The sequence below is a fragment of the Pygoscelis adeliae genome, unplaced genomic scaffold (genome assembly GCF_000699105.1).
Source record: "Pygoscelis adeliae isolate BGI_AS28 unplaced genomic scaffold, ASM69910v1 Scaffold93, whole genome shotgun sequence".
In the NCBI taxonomy this organism is placed as follows: Eukaryota; Metazoa; Chordata; class Aves; order Sphenisciformes; family Spheniscidae; genus Pygoscelis; species Pygoscelis adeliae.
The window spans coordinates 335,686-352,997 of NW_008824469.1; the positions used below are offsets into that span (position 1 = coordinate 335,686).

At 42.6% G+C, this 17,312-nt stretch overlaps 2 protein-coding genes across 3 annotated transcripts in view; one reads left to right on the forward strand and one right to left on the reverse strand.

Moving 5' to 3' along the window:
• Positions 1 to 14,195, forward strand: part of CDK2AP1 (cyclin-dependent kinase 2 associated protein 1) — a 14,770-nt gene extending 575 nt beyond the window's left edge. The window contains exons 1-4 of one of the 2 annotated variants that reach the window (XM_009321173.1): positions 203 to 336; positions 9,486 to 9,592; positions 10,463 to 10,589; positions 13,370 to 14,195. In XM_009321173.1, the coding sequence (XP_009319448.1) occupies positions 9,515 to 9,592; positions 10,463 to 10,589; positions 13,370 to 13,437 (273 nt within the window). In that variant the 5' untranslated portion in view covers positions 203 to 336; positions 9,486 to 9,514 and the 3' untranslated portion in view covers positions 13,438 to 14,195. Of the gene's footprint in view, positions 1 to 202; positions 337 to 9,485; positions 9,593 to 10,462; positions 10,590 to 13,369 lie in introns of those variants that run through there. The other variant, XM_009321172.1, reaches the window with a different exon arrangement.
• On the reverse strand, positions 13,727 to 17,066 carry LOC103914515 (chromosome unknown open reading frame, human C12orf65). The gene is made up of 4 exons (XM_009321171.1): positions 16,999 to 17,066; positions 16,535 to 16,845; positions 15,566 to 15,807; positions 13,727 to 14,505 (listed from the first exon to the last, which is right to left on the reverse strand). The coding sequence occupies exons 2-3, from the start codon at positions 16,808 to 16,810 to the stop codon at positions 15,595 to 15,597; spliced, it is 489 nt and encodes a 162-aa protein (XP_009319446.1). The 5' UTR covers positions 16,811 to 16,845; positions 16,999 to 17,066; the 3' UTR covers positions 13,727 to 14,505; positions 15,566 to 15,594.
• Positions 17,067 to 17,312: the final 246 nt, after the last annotated feature.

Genomic DNA, 17,312 nt, shown 5'->3' on the forward strand with positions numbered 1-17,312 from the left:
GGGACCCCGGCCCCCCACCCTCCGCCGCCGGGAGGGCCGCCAGCGCTTCAGGGGGGCCTCGGTCCCCGCTCCCCCCCTCAGAGTCTCCCGGCTTCGCGGAGCAGCCCGGGCGGACGAGCACCCTCTGCTCGCTGGAGATTTTTTGGAAGGGGGAGGCAGCAGTTGCTCTTTATTTCTCACAAAAGCCCTTTTAAAAATTATTCCTCTTGCTTGGATCTGTACAGGAGTCTTTCCAACTTTCCTGTCTTAAAAAGTTTCCTTGATGGCATTAACTTTTTTTTTTAATTACATTCCCCCCTTTTTTTTTTCCACCCCGATTTCCGAAGGTAACAGCAGGCGAGTGTTTTTTCTTGTACTGAGGTGTTTGCTGTGAAAGTGGGTCTCTGTCGCGGGGAGAGTGTGCAAATCGGTGCAGTCTGAACAAAGCCGCAGCAGCAATTGCTTCGCTGTGGGATATTTGGAGGGGATCTTGCTAATCTGTGCGCGTCGGCTAGTATTAAACAGAACCAAAATGGAGAAGTTGGTTCTGACTTAAAAAAATAATATTCCCGTCTCCCTTCCCTGCAGCCCCAGCCTGCAGGGCTGGCATCAGACCATCCGCAGCCAGAAATCAGGCTGATTTTTTTTTTTTTTTTTTTTTGAGAAGGGAAAGTTTTGCAGTTGGGTTTAGGAGGGAGGGAAATCTGCCTCGGCGATTTTTACAGCGCCGTTTGTGGTTGTAGTCCTGGGAGATTGATGAACGAAAGGGATCAACAAGATGCACCTCTATTCTAGCTACCAGGAGAGCAGCAATCTTATTTTACTGCAAGGAATCGTCACCAGCTGGTGGATGAACCGGGGTCCCTGTGCCTCAGTCACTTTGATCCTGTGTGGAGCTGAGCTCGGTGGGGCTGCGAGCGTGTAAAGGCTCGGTGTGCCTGGGTCGTGTGTGGGGAGCACCGTGGGCCCGAGCGCTGCTCTGCAAAGGGGTCAGGAAGCAGGGGCTGGGCTAAGGATTTTTTGACAAAAAGCAGAAGTGTCACCGGAGGAAAAAAGAAACAAAACAAAGCCTAGCAAGGGAAACCGTTCTGCTGTCGGCTCCCATGAGAACCTGTGCCTTGCTCTCCGGAACAGCCGTAAAATTGCAGGGAAAACAAAGGTGGTATTTTGCGATGGTGGGTGAGGGGTGGGGATTAGGTCATGCTATGGGGGGGATCCGAGTCTGGCTGCTGTGCGAGTGAGGACTGCAAAATCCCGGGTCAGACATGCCGCTCACAATGTGAGCTGAGTGGTGAAGTTTCTGTCTCCAGTCCTCTTGCTGCCGTGTCTGTGTGCTTTCTAACGCTCTGGCTGCGATCAGGGTTTTAGATTCTTTGATGCAGTTTTATCTTTCCCTTCCCTCCTCCCCGCTCCTTTTTTCCTCATAATGGCAAGTTAGCAGCAGTTTGCTGTCATGCTGGAACTATTCCTGTCTAAGTTGTCCTCTCTTCTGAGTTCGGATCATCCTCAACACCCCCAGAATCTTTTCAATGAAAGAACGTCCTCCTCTGAATCCAAAATGGGCTCTCTCTTCCCTCCCTGTCTTCTGCCATTATCCTCACGCACCAGCTCTTCCTCTAGCTAGTGGTATTGCCAGCACCGTGGCCTAAGGCCAAGGGAGTTAGACAAAGCAGTCCTTGCAGTTGCACATATCGCATTCAGAGTGATATGACTGCAAATGTCCCCCTCCTTTCTGGAGCTTAATTCTGAGTTGAAGGAGATTGCTTCTCTATTGTGCTTAAATTAAATGCCCCTCAGCCAGCAGTAGAAATCCTAGTTTTGCTTCCAAACCTGGGGTGAAGGACTCCCCCCGCCCCGTCCTGCAGAGGAGAGGAAAACAGGAAATCTGTCCCTTTTGGCCTGAAATCAGCCCTGCAGAAGCCTCTCTGTATGAATGCTGAATATTTTGGTCTCGGCCGACGGAGGGCTCTGGCCAGCTGTGGATCTCACAGGGATTTTCCTCTGGGAGGTAATGCTGCTTCCCTGCAGTGCAGGGCTTCTGGTGCAGGAGTATTTGGAAAGGCAGTGTCGACTCAGCTCCTGGAGCTGCGTCCTTGCTGCAGAGCTAACTCCTTTCAAGTTTAGGCTGAGAGTTGCCACTCTGCAAAATCATGTTTAAACTGCGCTCAGTGAGTGGATCAGTGAGATGGAGCAGTTGTGGTTGGTGGGTGACTGTGCTCTGTTCTTGCACGGGAGCATGTTGGGGACTCAAAAACTGGACTGAAGTCCTGAGGGAGAGGAGCTGTTTGGGGGGGGAGGAAATACAGGGAGGAAGCCTCCGTGGGTTGTCGGCAGATCAGGGGATGACTGCGGGTGAGGAAAATGCAGCTGTTCCACAAGTGACTCAGGATGCTGGAAGCATCTGGGTGCTGACTCCTCTGCCTTACACCAGGCTGAGGGAAGAAGGATGTGTTGTTACAGCGGAATTTGGTGCCTATTGCTCTTCCCCATTGCCCAGGTCCGTGGTGACACTTGGCCCAGGGTGTCTGCAACCAGGCTTGCAGTGTTTTGTCCAAATTACCAGTCACCTTCCTGGAGGGCCCATGCTCTGGGAATTGGGCCCCTGTGTGTAGCACCCCAGGGTGTCAGTTCCAAACTGTGCTTGGGGAACCCTATTTAATCTCCTGCACAAGCACCTTCTCTGTCTGGGCGGTAAAAAGGCGCTCTGTTAGGGACCTGCGGTGCTGTGGTTCTACCTTCCCAGCCTCACCTGACCCTGCAGTGTCCCAGGGGAACCTCTGTTACCCTTTTTAACAGCCGTGTTTTGATTTGTTTGTATTCTCTTGCTTATCATACTGAATCCTGCAAAGTAGTTTCCTCCTCGTCTGTCTTGTGTTTCGTATTGTTTAACTCTACTTCTCTGTAAGAGGGCCAGGTGCTGAGCTGAGGTGAAGTAGAGCCATCTCCATTGACTTCAGTGGAACCAGAGATTTACACCAGCTGTGAACTGGTCTGTAGTTTGTCTTTCCCCTTGTTACCATGTGTTTTCTGGCTCTGTGGATATTCACCAGCATTCCTATTTTGTTCAGAGTATGCACAGGTCAGAGAAAAGTAGTTTAAGATACAGAAGCCAGCAGAAACAGCTTGGGATTTTCCTGTGGTTTTATTCTAATTCTTGCAGAAATGTCAGGTTTCAAGACAAAACCCTGTTCCTGTAATAAAGCTTAAAAACTGTTGTATGTAGGATCTGGAAAAACAAATTCCAGCAGACTGTGACAAGGGAAGGAGCTGCGTCTTGGCTCCACATGAACAAGTGGTGACCTGTCCAACAGGTACTGCTGTAGCTGAGGACCAACAGGGCTGTCGGTGCACCTGGCGCACCTCACAGCAACCAGAAGTTTCTTGGCGAAAAGTGCAAATTCTCACTGAGAGGTGAAATGAAAGTAATACCCCTAACTGGGGCTGTAGCTTGCAACTGGAGAGACTGATTTCATTCAGTCCTGAGAAATGATACCAGACACACTAGGCCATTCCTTATATTACTAAGACTGCAGTGCAGACTTGCATGAGCAAATGGCTTGCTTGTCGTCCTTTACGGAGACAGCTGATGTTTGATATTGTTGTCCATATTGAGAGGTTGTTTTTGGAGTGGGAGTACTGGAAAGACTACTTTTTGTAGGCAGAGCAGAGAGCAAAGTGTTCATGCCTTAGCAGAGGGGATAATTTATAGGAAATACACTCCCCCCTCCGATTCAAACTGAAATTTGCTGGTTCCCTGATCTCTTGAAGTCCATGTGAAGTTAAATATGATCTGAAAAGAAGCACGCTAAACATGTTTCAGAATTAGCAATTTTCAAGTGGACTTTTTTGGACATTTAGAAAACTGGCATTTTTGGCTTTGTCTACCTGAGTATTTATTTAGCTTCAGAGCAATGGTATGGTTTTCACAATCAGCAAATCTCCTCATCATCCCCACCCATCACATGTTGGTTGAGTTGCAGAGTGGTTTTGGTTCATGCTAACTTGATTCCTTTTGGATAAAAGTAATCCAGAAGCTCTGCTCCAGTTGTGCAACACTGATGCTCCATCCCTTAATGGGAACACAGGGGTGCAAACCAAAGATTGGACAGCTTTGAACCATACCCACGATACAGACACATAGTCTGGGGGACCAGACTAAAATCTAAAGTCGTACCCACTCACCCCAACTACATGTGGTGTACACGTACCAAATGCTTTCATCTTTTGATCCTTTCCTGTTGTGCCAAATAACTTGCTAGTGTAGAAATATCCTGTGTCTTAAGCTAGAAAAGAAGAATGGTGGGGAGTCCAAGTGACTGTGTTTTGTTTTTCTGATAAAAAAAAAAAGGGGGGGGTAGGAAGAGGAGACATAAAACATGACCATTATCCACATGGTAAGATTAAATAGAACGAGCGTACTGGAGGAAGGGCCCAGAGTGTGACAGATCAAAAGAGCAAGGCCTCTGGCTGTTACGATAAAGAATGTCCTAGTTCTTGAGAACATATTTGTGTGTGTGCACACTGGATTTTTTAAAAGAGAGATAGTTTTATTCAAAGAAAGGTCTGTTTCTACCACAAGGGCTGTTTAAGGGGGAAATAGTGGGTGAAAATACAACTTCCACAGCCAGTGCTATAAGGAATGTTTTGTGCAAATGAGAACAGGGTCCATTATTTTAAATTAAAAAAATTATTGGAAGTCTGGGGGAAATGGGGGCTGTCTGTTTTCACTCTGGGTTGGCAACTCCTGTAGAGTTCAGTGTGTGGCTTGGCTATGCAGTAGATCTACTTGTGTAGACATGCATGTGGTGTCCCATGGATGCCAAGGAGTTCTTGTTGAACTTAAACCAAAGTGCATAGAGGGCTAAGGAATCAAGTATTCTTGTAGTCAGCCAAAACGCTGCAACTGTAATTCAGGCCGTGTTCAGATACTCGCTGCAGAAATGGCTGTGCTGGTTGAAGATGTTACCGCTCCCCTTGTGCTTGAAGATGCCTCACAATGTACATTGGCAGAGCAGCTTACATGAACGTTTCTCATGTGTTTTCTTGCAAAGTTGTCCGGTTTAGGACAGAAGAATTTATATCCTCTCAGTTAAAATATTCCATCCTGGTTGTCTTGTACCGCATACCATCGAGAATCAAACTGCCATTGTCTGAAGCAGATGAGGAATGTCCTCCAGTTGTGTGGCAGAGGCAGTAACCTCCAGCACTGGGCTCTGTATAAAGAGGTGATGACCGCTAGCCACCTAAATGGCAACAGCCTTTACGTTGCAAGCAGCCTCAGCTTGAAGAGACTGTGAAATAGAGGTAGAAGCAGTGAGATTCTACAGACTATACCGTGTACCTTGGATAAACTCCAGGCTACAGATCTCTTCTTATATGCTGTCATGTTCATGTGTAGAAAGAGTTTGTAAAATGGCAGGAGTTTGCCTATGCAGTTTTATAGGACCTTACAAAGTACAGGGTAGTAGAGAAACACATATCCAATGGGCTTGGCTCTTGTCTTCTCTAAGTCAGTTCTACATGAGTAACTCGGTGAGTTCAGTAAGTATTCCTGATTTTACTTTGCTGTTTGTGAGAGTAAAACAGGGTGGCGGTTGAGCTGTGTAGATGCCATGGCATCTGCTGGGAGTGAATCAGGTGAGTGTACCCCAGTGTTCCTGCTCGCACTGCTTCCTTGCAGGGTGCACAATAAGCTGCCTTCCCAGTTATTTTTCCAGCAAGCAGCAGCAGTAGAATTAAGAATTAAAACTTAGATCAGCAAATTGGTATCATTGCTCAGGCTTGGAGACAGTAGCAAAGGAGCTGAAGGGATCCCTACAAACCTATCAGAAATTAATGGGAAGAGTCCTGGTCAGTGGGAGTTTAGGCAAACAAAGATTGATTCTAGATCCTTTGTCTCCCAGGGTGTTAATTTGGGCTCAGAGAGACTGCTGGAAGGAAAAGATTTTGACACAAAAATCTCATTTCTGTTTGCTGTATTGTTAGACATTCCCCCCCCCATTAATAAAGATTAATATTGATTAACAAGAAAATCACTATATTTTTGTGGGGAAGAATGCTTCTGGCAGTCTTCTGTTTGAATACAGAAATAAAAGACGTTGTTGGCACAAGAATAAATGGGTGTATAAAAGGTTTTGTGTACATTTAATTAGGAAAGTGGAGGGGGGAAGTGTGTATATTAATTTAGGTTTTAAACAGCAGAAAGCACTAAGACAATTTGGGATGTGATACAGGGTGTCACTTAAATTCAGTACCAAGCACACTCCCTTTTCGATTCTGTCAATTCTTAACTGTCTTGACTCCATTGTCATTTTAACGTGAGAGAGCAAGCCTCAATTTAGATTCCCCCTCCTTTTTTTCTCTCTGGTGAATACCTAGTCATCACACTGATTTTTGACTAGGTATTGACTGTGAGAATTCCTGGCCTAGTTTTTCTTGCTAACTATAATAGCGATAGCTAGTGATTTATTTATTTATTTTTAAATCTGAGATACACAGGATGTTCAGACATGCAGATGTATTTTGGGTTAATTGAGTAATAGTCATCCAAGACCCAGGGCTTCTCCTTGAAATTAACATACAAAGTGATAGGTCAAAAAGCTCAAGGTCTGTTACCCTGTGAGATACTAATACCCCCACAATTAATTTCATTTTCATGATCGCATCATCTTAAATTGAGGTGAAATCAAGGATTTTTCATTTTTTCCCCCCTCTGGCTGAGTTTGACTGGCACAACTTCTGACATGGGTGTATGGAAGCTGGTACCATGGCCAAGTCAAATCCTTTTCTTTGTTCTCTGGGCCTGCTGCTGCTGATAAAGTGGTCGGCGCATGGCATTATGTCTTATTACATTTTTGATGCAGACTGCAAAGAAACGGGTAAACTCACCATGGTTACCACGATCTGTCATTTGGCAGGGCATGCCGTACTCAGCAATGGCCTCTAGTGTCTGCAGCACAGCTCTGCATATGTCGTGGGTACAGTAGACAATACAGCACCCCTGGCTGCCGAAGCGACGCCACTCTACTGATCTGACTGCTAATTCACATCAGGAGCCATGCTCCAACTCCGGTGGCAGGTTCTTACTCAGAGTTGCCTACTGAAAGTTCTTGTTTGTTTTTGTCATTCAGTGTTGACTGAGTCACTGCTGGATTCGAGCTCCCACGCTGAGACCAACTACTGTCCGCTGCAGCGCCGTATGTTGCTGGATTTCACATCTGTGAAACTTTTTGGACAGCCCCTAGGTTCACTGCTTTTTCTTGGCACATCACGTTTCTCAGAGGGTTTTCTTTCTTATCTAGACGTACCCTGCTGTGTTATTTTGTACAGACTAAGCACGTGTCATTGCTTAAATCAATGTAATCTGGAACAATCACTGAGTTATCTGTACTATATTATCATTAACCAATATGGTGGCGATAGATAAATTGTTTTTTGTTTTGCATGGGCTGCAGCTAAGGTTTGTTCGGTGGGTAGAGCAGGATTCCTGAGCCTGGTCATCGGAGTCCTTTCCTTAATTCTGAACCAGTTTGGAGCTCCCAGGTCTTGTATGTGATTGCTTGCAATAACAGTTCAGGAACAAGTCTTTGCAGGATGGGTCTTTTGTTTTATTGTACATGAGGAAAAATCGCTTAAGTCTTTCTCTACTTAATTGAGGTAATTAAACCTTCTTACCTTGCAGCACAAGGGGCTCATTAATGTTTTTGAAGCATTTTGAAGTCCTTGGAGGAAAGATGCGGTTTGCTGTTGTGTCATGTTTGATAACTGTTGAAATTCAGTCATCTGGACTTGAAATATTGACTGAGTTGTACATACAGAAATCTTACAATTGTGCATGTATTTTGAGCTGATAATGTGAAGAACTAATTGAGAGAATAGCTGACAACTGTGGTGTTCCTTCACAGTGCTGTACACCCTATGGATGTGTTGTTTAGGGTTTTTTTTTTGTTTTTTACTGTGCTTTAGCAAAATGTGACAATTAGCTCCATGTGAAACCTTAGCAACAGAAATGCAGATTGTAATGCCATAAAATTTTAGCAGCTTAGTTAAAGAGAAACCTTGCTTTTTTTAAGGTGACCTAGTGACCAGCCCAGTTTGCCTTTTTTAGGCTTTCACATCTGGTTAACTAGTTAAAATTCAGAACACACTCTCTTCTTGTAATGAAGACACCACCACAGTGATATCCTGTGATTAATTCTGAGGTGAAAAGAGACTTCCCAACTGAGGACAAGAGTCTGTTCCACTATGTTCAGCAGTGCTTTTTACAGTGTAACTGCTGGCTCTTTCTTTTTGTAGTGAGGGGAAAGTATGAATGAAATCACTTGCAACTTTAAAACAAAGCTAGAGATTTACATAGTTCTGAGCCCTGGTGACTTTTAGCATCAGTCTAATTTAGATTTAAATGAAGGCTGGTAAATGAGATCTGTTCCTCATGTGAAAGACCGTTGGGAATTTTCAGCAAAGGAGTTTGTAAGGGGGAAGATTTTCTCAGACAGCAGGCAGTCTGTGTCTGTGCCTACAGGCAAAGACAGCAGCATCAGTGGATGCAGGGCCACTTCAGCTGCAAGAGTGAGCAAGTTGAATGGTGTAATGCTCCCTTAGTCCTGAGTGTACAGTCCATAACCAGCAGGTCCTCTAACACTGTTGTGAAATGGGGAGCATAATTAAGCCCCCTAAGAAAAATCTAAAAGCTGTTTCTCAAACCTGAATTCTTACCGTTGCGGGGCAAGGGGGAACAAGTGTTTTGATTGTTCATTTCTGGAGCAGTTTGGCAGTGATCACATTAGAGTCTGTTTCTGTAACTCTTAGCTGACTCAAAACCCTGTAGATCTGAATATAATCTTTTATAACTTTTGAAAAAGTAAGCATAACCCGAAGTGATGTTATTTTTCCTTTGGTTTACTTATATAGCACAATACAACTGGCTAAAAACATTTGATATCACACAAAGAGGAATAATGGTAGCACTCTTTGCCTCCGATGTCGTACAATGAGCAGCAGATCTGATATACCTCAACTGACTGTTCCCTATGAATAGTTTTGGCATTGGCTGAAAATAGTACTGAGGGTAACTTGCATTGACCATGTGATGACACTTTGAGTTGCAAAATTACTTTCAGATAACTTGCACTGAAAAAGTAAAAATAGCACAGTACATTAGACTCATCTATATGGAATGTATATATGCAAAAATAGGGCTCCTTAATATTTACAGTTTGTCTAGGCAGAACAACCTGTCATGCTACACTCTGTTTCACTTTTAGGCAAACAATTTGCACTGATAATGTTGCAGGCTGTGCTATTTTCAAATGCACAGCAAACGTTAGAGAAGCATTAATTTAACCGTTCTCTTCCTAGCAAATAGTGTGACTCTGAAATGGCATTAGTGGGCTTAGACAAAGGTGAGAGGTCACAGCTTTAGAAAAAAGTGATCTAAAATGTGTCCCAGTGTAACGGACTAATTAGTCTTTAGATAATAACAGATTTTTTTTTCTTTCCTCTTACAGCTGGGAGTGTTCACTCTCCCTCCACAAGTATGGCAACATCTGCGCAATACCGACAGCTCATAAATGACTACGGACCCCCATCTCTAGGCTATACACAAGGGATGCAGGTACAGCTCTGCTTGTTGTTCTTTTTTAATCAGATCACTGACCCTACGTTTGCATAGTAGCATGGATCGTGGCCTGTAATCTGAGGTGTTCCTCTCTCCCACCAAGATTTGAAATCAAACCCAAATGGCAGACTGATTCATCGCACATGTCTTGGGATCAAATTAGACTAAGCAGAGTGCTGAGTGAGGTTGGTTACTAATTAACTGTTAGTCCCATCCCTTCTGAGTCACAGTGAAACATGTCTTGAGTTATGTTCTGATAGTAAGAGCTCTAACATATTTTAAAATTATTTGTTAAAAAATGAATATTTCTATACTGTTTTTCTTTGGCAAATTTATACTCTAAAATTTAGTTTTATGAAGTGTGTGTCACACACAGTCCTATGGGCTGCTTCAGGAATCTGGCAGTAAACTTTCTGTGACATGTATTTGACTTCATAGGATTTCCCTTATCATATGGGCAGTTTTGTTTATATCTGTTTCTCACTCTCCCTGCCTAGCTAACTTCTCCACAAAATATACACCTAAACATTGAAAAAGCAGAAAGAGAGCTAAATAAGCAGTTCTCCGTTTGCTGTTCTTACAGGACTGTTTTAATTTCGGTCCCACCTAAGGTCCCAGTCTTGCAGCAGCATCCTCCCAGTTGATCCCAATTTTTGAAGGGCACGTAGCATTGTGTCCAACTGTAGCAGCAACCGCAAAAAGAAAATCATGTTTATATAATAAACCTGAAATTTTATTTTTTCAAAAAGTGGCTTCCAGGGCTGTTTCTGGTCCTCCATGAATTTCCAGTTGCTGTTTGTTGTAATTGGTTTGGTTTGTTTTGGTTTTAGCAGTATTTAATTGAGATTAATCTCCTTTCAACTACAGGGTACCAGCAGCAGTCAAGTACCGCAAAGCAAATATGCAGAACTTCTAGCTATCATAGAAGAATTAGGAAAAGAGATTAGACCCACGTATGCTGGGAGTAAAAGTGCGATGGAGAGGCTAAAAAGAGGTAATGTTTAAATTTATTAAAAAAAAATAATTGTGTCACATACACTTTGTGCACTGACTACTTGTATATGGCTTCATGACAACTGTTTCCTTTGAAAGGAGACAGCTGTCTTGAGCTCATCATTAAACTAGGTGTATTAACAAGCAACTGAAACCTTGGGATGCTCTATTCATGCTGTATTTGATAGATAAACCAGTGACCAAATGGGTTTCGTGTGCACAAGGGGAGTTTCAGTTAATAATTCAAACCTTATTTTATAACCCTTAAGGTGTCTAACGGATATGTGCTTCTAGGTTCCTAGTGACTTACTTGCCCCTTCAATTCCCTTTTCTCCCCAGTCTCCAAAATATACAACCAAGCATTGTTTACTTTTTCTCATATACATCACCCATCTACTTGACCCAAGAGTCTTTACTAAAGTGCATTTTGCCTAAAGAAATACTACATTGTGGTAATTCACACTGAGGCTGGTGGAGAGAAGAGCTGCAAAAAAAAAAAAAAAAGGTTGTCAGTGAAGGCTGTTGAGACTGAGATGTCAAACGTACCCGCGTTCCTCCTCTCTGTGGAATGTTGGGCTGCTTAGGCTCCATTACCTGTTGTCAAGTGGATGTCGTTAAGGGTCCACTAGTAAGGGACACAGGAGCTTTTAGGCCTGGCTGATGAGGTCTCTAGCTTTGCTTTGTCAGCTAAAAGGGGTAATAAATGCCCTTTCCTTGCAGTGTAAAAGAAACGCCCGCATGCCCCACTGCTGACATCAGCTTGACATTGTCCTCTGCAGGGGACGTGGGAGGGATGTTTCTGAAGGAGCAATGGGACATTCCAGTGCTCCAGCTCCTGAAATGACCCTGAAAGGCCATCCACAACAGTTGTGCTGGCAGTTCTGTCCTTTGCCAGTATAATATAGTTACCTTTTCTTCCCCTTCCTTGGTCCTTGTGCTGAGTTTGGCTCATGTGTTCAACCCTGAATGGGAATGTTATTGTAACAGACTAACTTCACCACCTTGCAAATCCCCCTTACATTTACCCAAGACTACAAAGCTTTATTTAAGGCTCAACCATTATGGGAGAGTAATATATCTGCCATGACGTGCAATAAAATGACTAGTAGCTGTTCTGGGAAAGGATGCAATAAAGTCTGCTGATGAGTGGTAAGTGGAATCTGGCCCAGCTAAAATCAATGTTGCTGGAGTCTCTCTTTATTGCATTGCCTGAGTCAGTATTAATAGATCATGAATGGCAATAGGCTAATGGGGACAACTTGAGAGAGACTGGGAGAGATGCAGACGTTCTCTGAACTGAATGGTTCAGTTCGGTGAGGAAAAGCTGTTTTGCTGTTTCTTGCAGTGAGTATTTAGTTTGTTGGCTAACATAGGTTTAAGATTCAGTGCTGCCACTGTGACTTGCCAGTGTTGCAAAGAATCCCAAATAAATACTTTTTGCTGCCATCTTTTGGTCACAAACATACCTCTCTTTCCATTTTGGGAGTCTGATGGCTGAAGGAGCATGTGCAACTGTGAGAGCAAAAGTGATTGAGGGTAACCACGTGACTGCAGCCTCTGTGGCCTTGTGGAGGTTATTCCTGAATAAAGTCCCTGTCCCCAGCTCCACCTGCTCCTGAGCACAGAGGCTACTGACCTCTAAAATTGGCCAAATTCCCAGTCTTCTACATAATTCAGGGTAGTTCTGCTGCATAAACTGGGCGTCCTGCCACCAGATCCAGGTCTAATGCACTGCTTTGAGTACGCGTTTCTGCATCCCACAGCTGTGGGATGCAGCTTTACTTGTCTGTGTCAATTTAACCCTCTGCAAAACCTCGCACCCGTCAAGTCCCAAGTCTTGGGACTCCTTGGATGTAAAGGCTATTGCTGTGATCTGGGCTAGCAGCCTTCTAGAAACAGAATCCATTATCTCTAAATAGAGATTAAACCTCATCTATTGCCTTACTGTCCTTTCTCCGCCTTCTGTCTTGTCCTGTCAGTAAAATATAACCTCGTTTGTTGTAGAAAAATCTGTCCGTCTCTCATTTTAAAATCTATCTCAAGCTCTGTTCTTTCAGCAGCTCTGTGAACATGAATCTAGATTTAGTTCCAGGATTAAGAATCAAGGTCCAGATTGCTGGAACTCAAGGCAACAGGACTTGTAGTGGAAAATTCCACATTATGTCTATCAGATGAGCGTAGATACGGCAGCATGTAAAGTGGTGATGATTTACACTGGGAGCTGAGCCAGTGTTAGGAGGTAACTTCTTGCACACACCATTAAAAATGTCTTCTTACGCTTACAAGAGACACGACTTGTGTTTAAGCAGCATTATGAAGGCTTGCATTTTGATGCATCCTCTCAGAGGCGAACTATGCCAAGGTATTAAGACTTTTAGTGCTTGTTAAAATGACTCCCCAAATAACTTCCTATTTTTTGTCACTCCATTGTAGCAAAATAACTCACAGGTAGGTAAGATGATTTTTTTTTCCTTTCCGTTCAGTCTCTGATTTTAAATAGGCCCGCATTGCACATTAAGATATACCTGTCACTGCAGACCTACAAATCTTATCATGCTCCCGTTCCTGGTTTAGTCCCTTTTCAATTTATAATGCCGGTTTGGGAAGGCAGACTTGTTTAGCAGCAGCTGATGTTTGGGAAGCGAGGGATTGCTCCCTTTTCTGAGGCATGCTGTGGTAGCCTTGGCAACTCGGGACAGAAATACGTAAACCTTTGTCTGGACTGTCATTGCAAGTGTGACCTGAATGAGATGATTTAAAATATGTCCAATTCTTTTGCAGGCATTATTCATGCTAGAGGATTAGTTCGGGAATGCTTGGCTGAGACGGAACGAAATGCAAGATCCTAGCCCGCTAATTCAGTTGCAAGATTTTCCATCTCTTAATGAAGAAAAAGTAACACTTATTCCTTTTGACTCTTGAAACATTCAGACAAATTCCTTTATTTTGAATGTTTTACCTTGTTTTGCCCTTACAAAAATGTATAGTTAAGAATGAGAAAACAAGGATTTTTCAACTTACTGAGGGTTTGCATTTTGTAAAGACGTTAAAACTCCCTAAAATGTTTCTAAAACATGAAAACTGAACTGCATGCAGAGGAATGCTCTTTCTCTCCCAGGCTATATTTCAGTTCTCTTCTTATCCAGCCACAGTCTTAATTCTGTTTTTTTCCTTTGACTATATTCACTTAACCCCAAACTGTCAATCTTTCAAAGTTTGACATAAGCTCTAAGGATTTTTTTTTAATAAATGCAGAATAGCATGCTGTACCTAGTAGTCTGCTAAGTCACAATTTGTCATACAGCATAGACCCTGCTTAGAAATAACCTTCCCCTTCTCTTATTTTTCCTTTTTTGTTCGTTTTGCATAAACATTTGCATGACTGTTAGTGCTTTGAAGTCCATTTAAAGTGCATGAGTTATATGGAAAATAGGGAAACCTATTAAATAATAACAAGGTCCTGGAAAGCTAATTTCTACATTAAGGCTGGAGATTTCAGTTTAAAGTTTGCCAAAAAAAAAGAAAATTCTGGATAAATTACTAAAACTGTTATTTGCATCTTTGTATGTATTTATTACTTGACGTAATAAAGCTTATTTTCATTAACAGTTTGTATTAAAACTATGTACGGTCACTTTAATCAGATTCATACTCCATGAACAAGAACTCTCAACAGATAAAGGTTTAACCTTCATGCAGGAGGCTCAAGTTCAGGAACAGACAGGGAACGGGCCTGCAGATTGCTGGAGAGTTTCTATCCGTGGTACGGTCTGGATGCGGTCGATCTCTAAGAAGGTGGTAGTAAGAGGTTGCTAGTAGTCTCCATTGCTTTCAAAATACAAGCTATGGCTTCGGTTCTTGCAGCACTCTCCCTTCTCTGCTGAGGGTGAAAAACTTGGTGGCAGCCGGTGAGGGTGCTGTCCAAAAATTAAAGAGAAGTTTTGGTTAAGCAATTAAGAGTTCTTAAAAGGATCAAAATAGGAAAGTATACTGCACTAGTGGCTCCAAAGTAACAGTAACAAAGGAAAAGCAGCTCCCTGTACTTGCATAAAATGGGAAGCTGTCAAAATGAGTGAAGACACCGAAATGCCCAAGCTTAACTGCAGCACAGCGTAAACGTAATAAATGACTGTAATTCACTATTGTACAATCAAATCTAAACCCTAAGGAAGATGGGATATCTGGGATATCTAATACACATGGAGCTGTGGATACTTGAAGCAAACACAGTAGTAAGAGGCAAAGTTAATTACTCCACAGCTTGGATGAACTGGATTCTGTTGCCTTGGGAGGCAGCTTCCAATACACCTCATCTGTAATGACCCGATTTTACCTTTGAACTGGAAGAACATGACTGACCAGCCCTCACTCGCAGGAGTGCCTCCCCGCCCCAATGCTCATCACCACTCCAGACAAGATTTGTAAAGCTTCTGTTTAAACTTCATTCAGAATTAAATAGGACAGAGCATTTGTTGAAGCTAACAGATCTGAAGGAGGCAACCAGTGATGGGTGTCTCTTCTGTCAGCATGTCTGTTTGCACCATCAGAACCAGCATCCAAACCTGGTCACTGTTTATAAAGGATTTATGTCAGTAGAGGCGTTGCCTGAGTAAGGATGGAAAGTTAAAACCTTTTAGGGCTGTTCTCCGTATGTATTGGAACTCCTACAAAACATCATAAAGTATTGTCCGGGGAGAAGGAGATCTACTGAATAATTTTTTATCTCTGTTAACAATGGTGGAAAGTTTATAGTTGCTTTTTAACAAGGATTGGTTTATCATCTTCTGAACTTGGCAGAAGAACTGATTGCTAAATGTGATTAATGGGAGACAGAAGTAGGAATACATGACTGCTTTTATCACTTCAGTTTTACAGTAATAGCAGGTCACTACTCAGTATTTCAGTTGTGCTTATGAAGCTCTACATCATCTGTTAGTTTGAAAATTGTTTAGGTATAATGACAAATGTTTCCCTTACCCTGCTAGGACAAGTCAGTATTACAATGTTTATTTCTTATGCAATTGTTGCATCTCTTTAAAATGCTTCTTCCTTTCTAGGTTTTCCTTTGCTCTTCTTTTTTTCTCTTGCTTCTTCTTCTCTGATGCTTTCTTCTCTTTAAAAACATCGCTATCTTCACCTTTGTAGAAGAGGTCAACTTTTTCCTGCAGGATTTCTCTGGCTATCTTTCGGTTCTGCTCCACTGATCTTGTTTGATGACACTGAAGAAATACAATAGGACATTTTTACTGGAACTTTAACCTGTTTATTCTTCTGCTTTCCCTTTCAGTCTGCATATTCCCGCCATTACAGTAAAGTAACTCCCCTCTCCCCCAAGCCGAGAGCATCCCCCTGCCAAGAACTGCTGGAACTTTTGTATCCAGGTGATATATTTTGGAGAGGCTGCCTAACAGTTATTTGCTACTGTAACTCATCAGACTGGCTTTTGCATGAATCTTTAATTCTGTCAGCGAATAAGATTGCTTCCATATTACCTTGGAAAGCTTCTTCTCAGTTTAACTTAACTGTCTTCCCCTTGTGATAAGGAAGCAAAGATAAATTTCAAAGTCTTAATCCACAAGAAGTAGGTAAGAGTAATGCTTAAAAAGAACGCAAAGTGAGCATGATCAGCTTGTTAAGGAAGACATTCTAACTAACTCATAAGAGGGATAAGAACATGACAGCTGCCACTGAAAGGCAGCTACAGTGAAGATAGATACATTTTATTGAAAACTACAAAACAGTGCTGCTTGTCGAAGCCAGCAAGATCAGCTATGACCCCAAGTTTATTTATCTACCGATCGCCAAAACTGCTTCTTGCTGAGGTTCTTTACAACACATACAAACTTTTCCTCCATGACATTTGCACTGTGATTATGCTTTACTACGAAAGGAGACTTGGAAGACATGATGCAATTTGTGACTTAATGAAATAAAAAATATAATTACCTTTACTACAATCCCCGATGGAATATGCTTCAAGACAACACAGTTGTTTGTCTTATTTGTGGCTTGACCTCCTGGGCCGTCACCTCTTACAAACTGTTCTTTTAATTCTGCCTCAGATAGTCCAAGGAGATTGAACGAGTTGTTCTTTCCTGCTGCCTGAAGTAAGGGAGCTCTGGGCAGAGAAAATTGCTGCTTCCTCAAAATCCACGGTCTCCATGATGGTGTTCGCACTTCTCTCAGGAAGAATGTAAAATGAAATAAACTTGGAACATTCATACAGAAACGAGGACACAGTTTCTCTGCAATGAAACCTGAAATACAGGTGGGGAATGGAGTTTGCCATGAGAATCCTTGTTTTAAGATGATCTAGTTTAGCTGCACGTCTTGAGCGATATTTTGATATTCAGACTTATTTTCAAGGATATTTGAACTGGTTTCATAGGTGTTTGCCTTGAAATATTTACCATTCTGAATGGAATTTCGGTTCTCATTCCAATTAGGTTTCTTAAAATAGTCAAGATTATTATTTTGTTGTTGAAAGCGATCTGGAAAACAGTAAATAAATTAGTACTCCTACCAGCACTTGGAAAATATTAAAGATACCTAAAAAAAAAAGGAGAGGAAAGAGAGGCTATTTCTTTCTTGCAGTCTGACGTGTACTGCCTGACCAGGAAGCGCCTCTGCAGACACTCCACTCATGCCCAGGTTATGTCTTGCTGGCAACAGTACCTGCACTTCACGTGTCGACACGTGCTTGAATTACATCAAGGGAGGACAA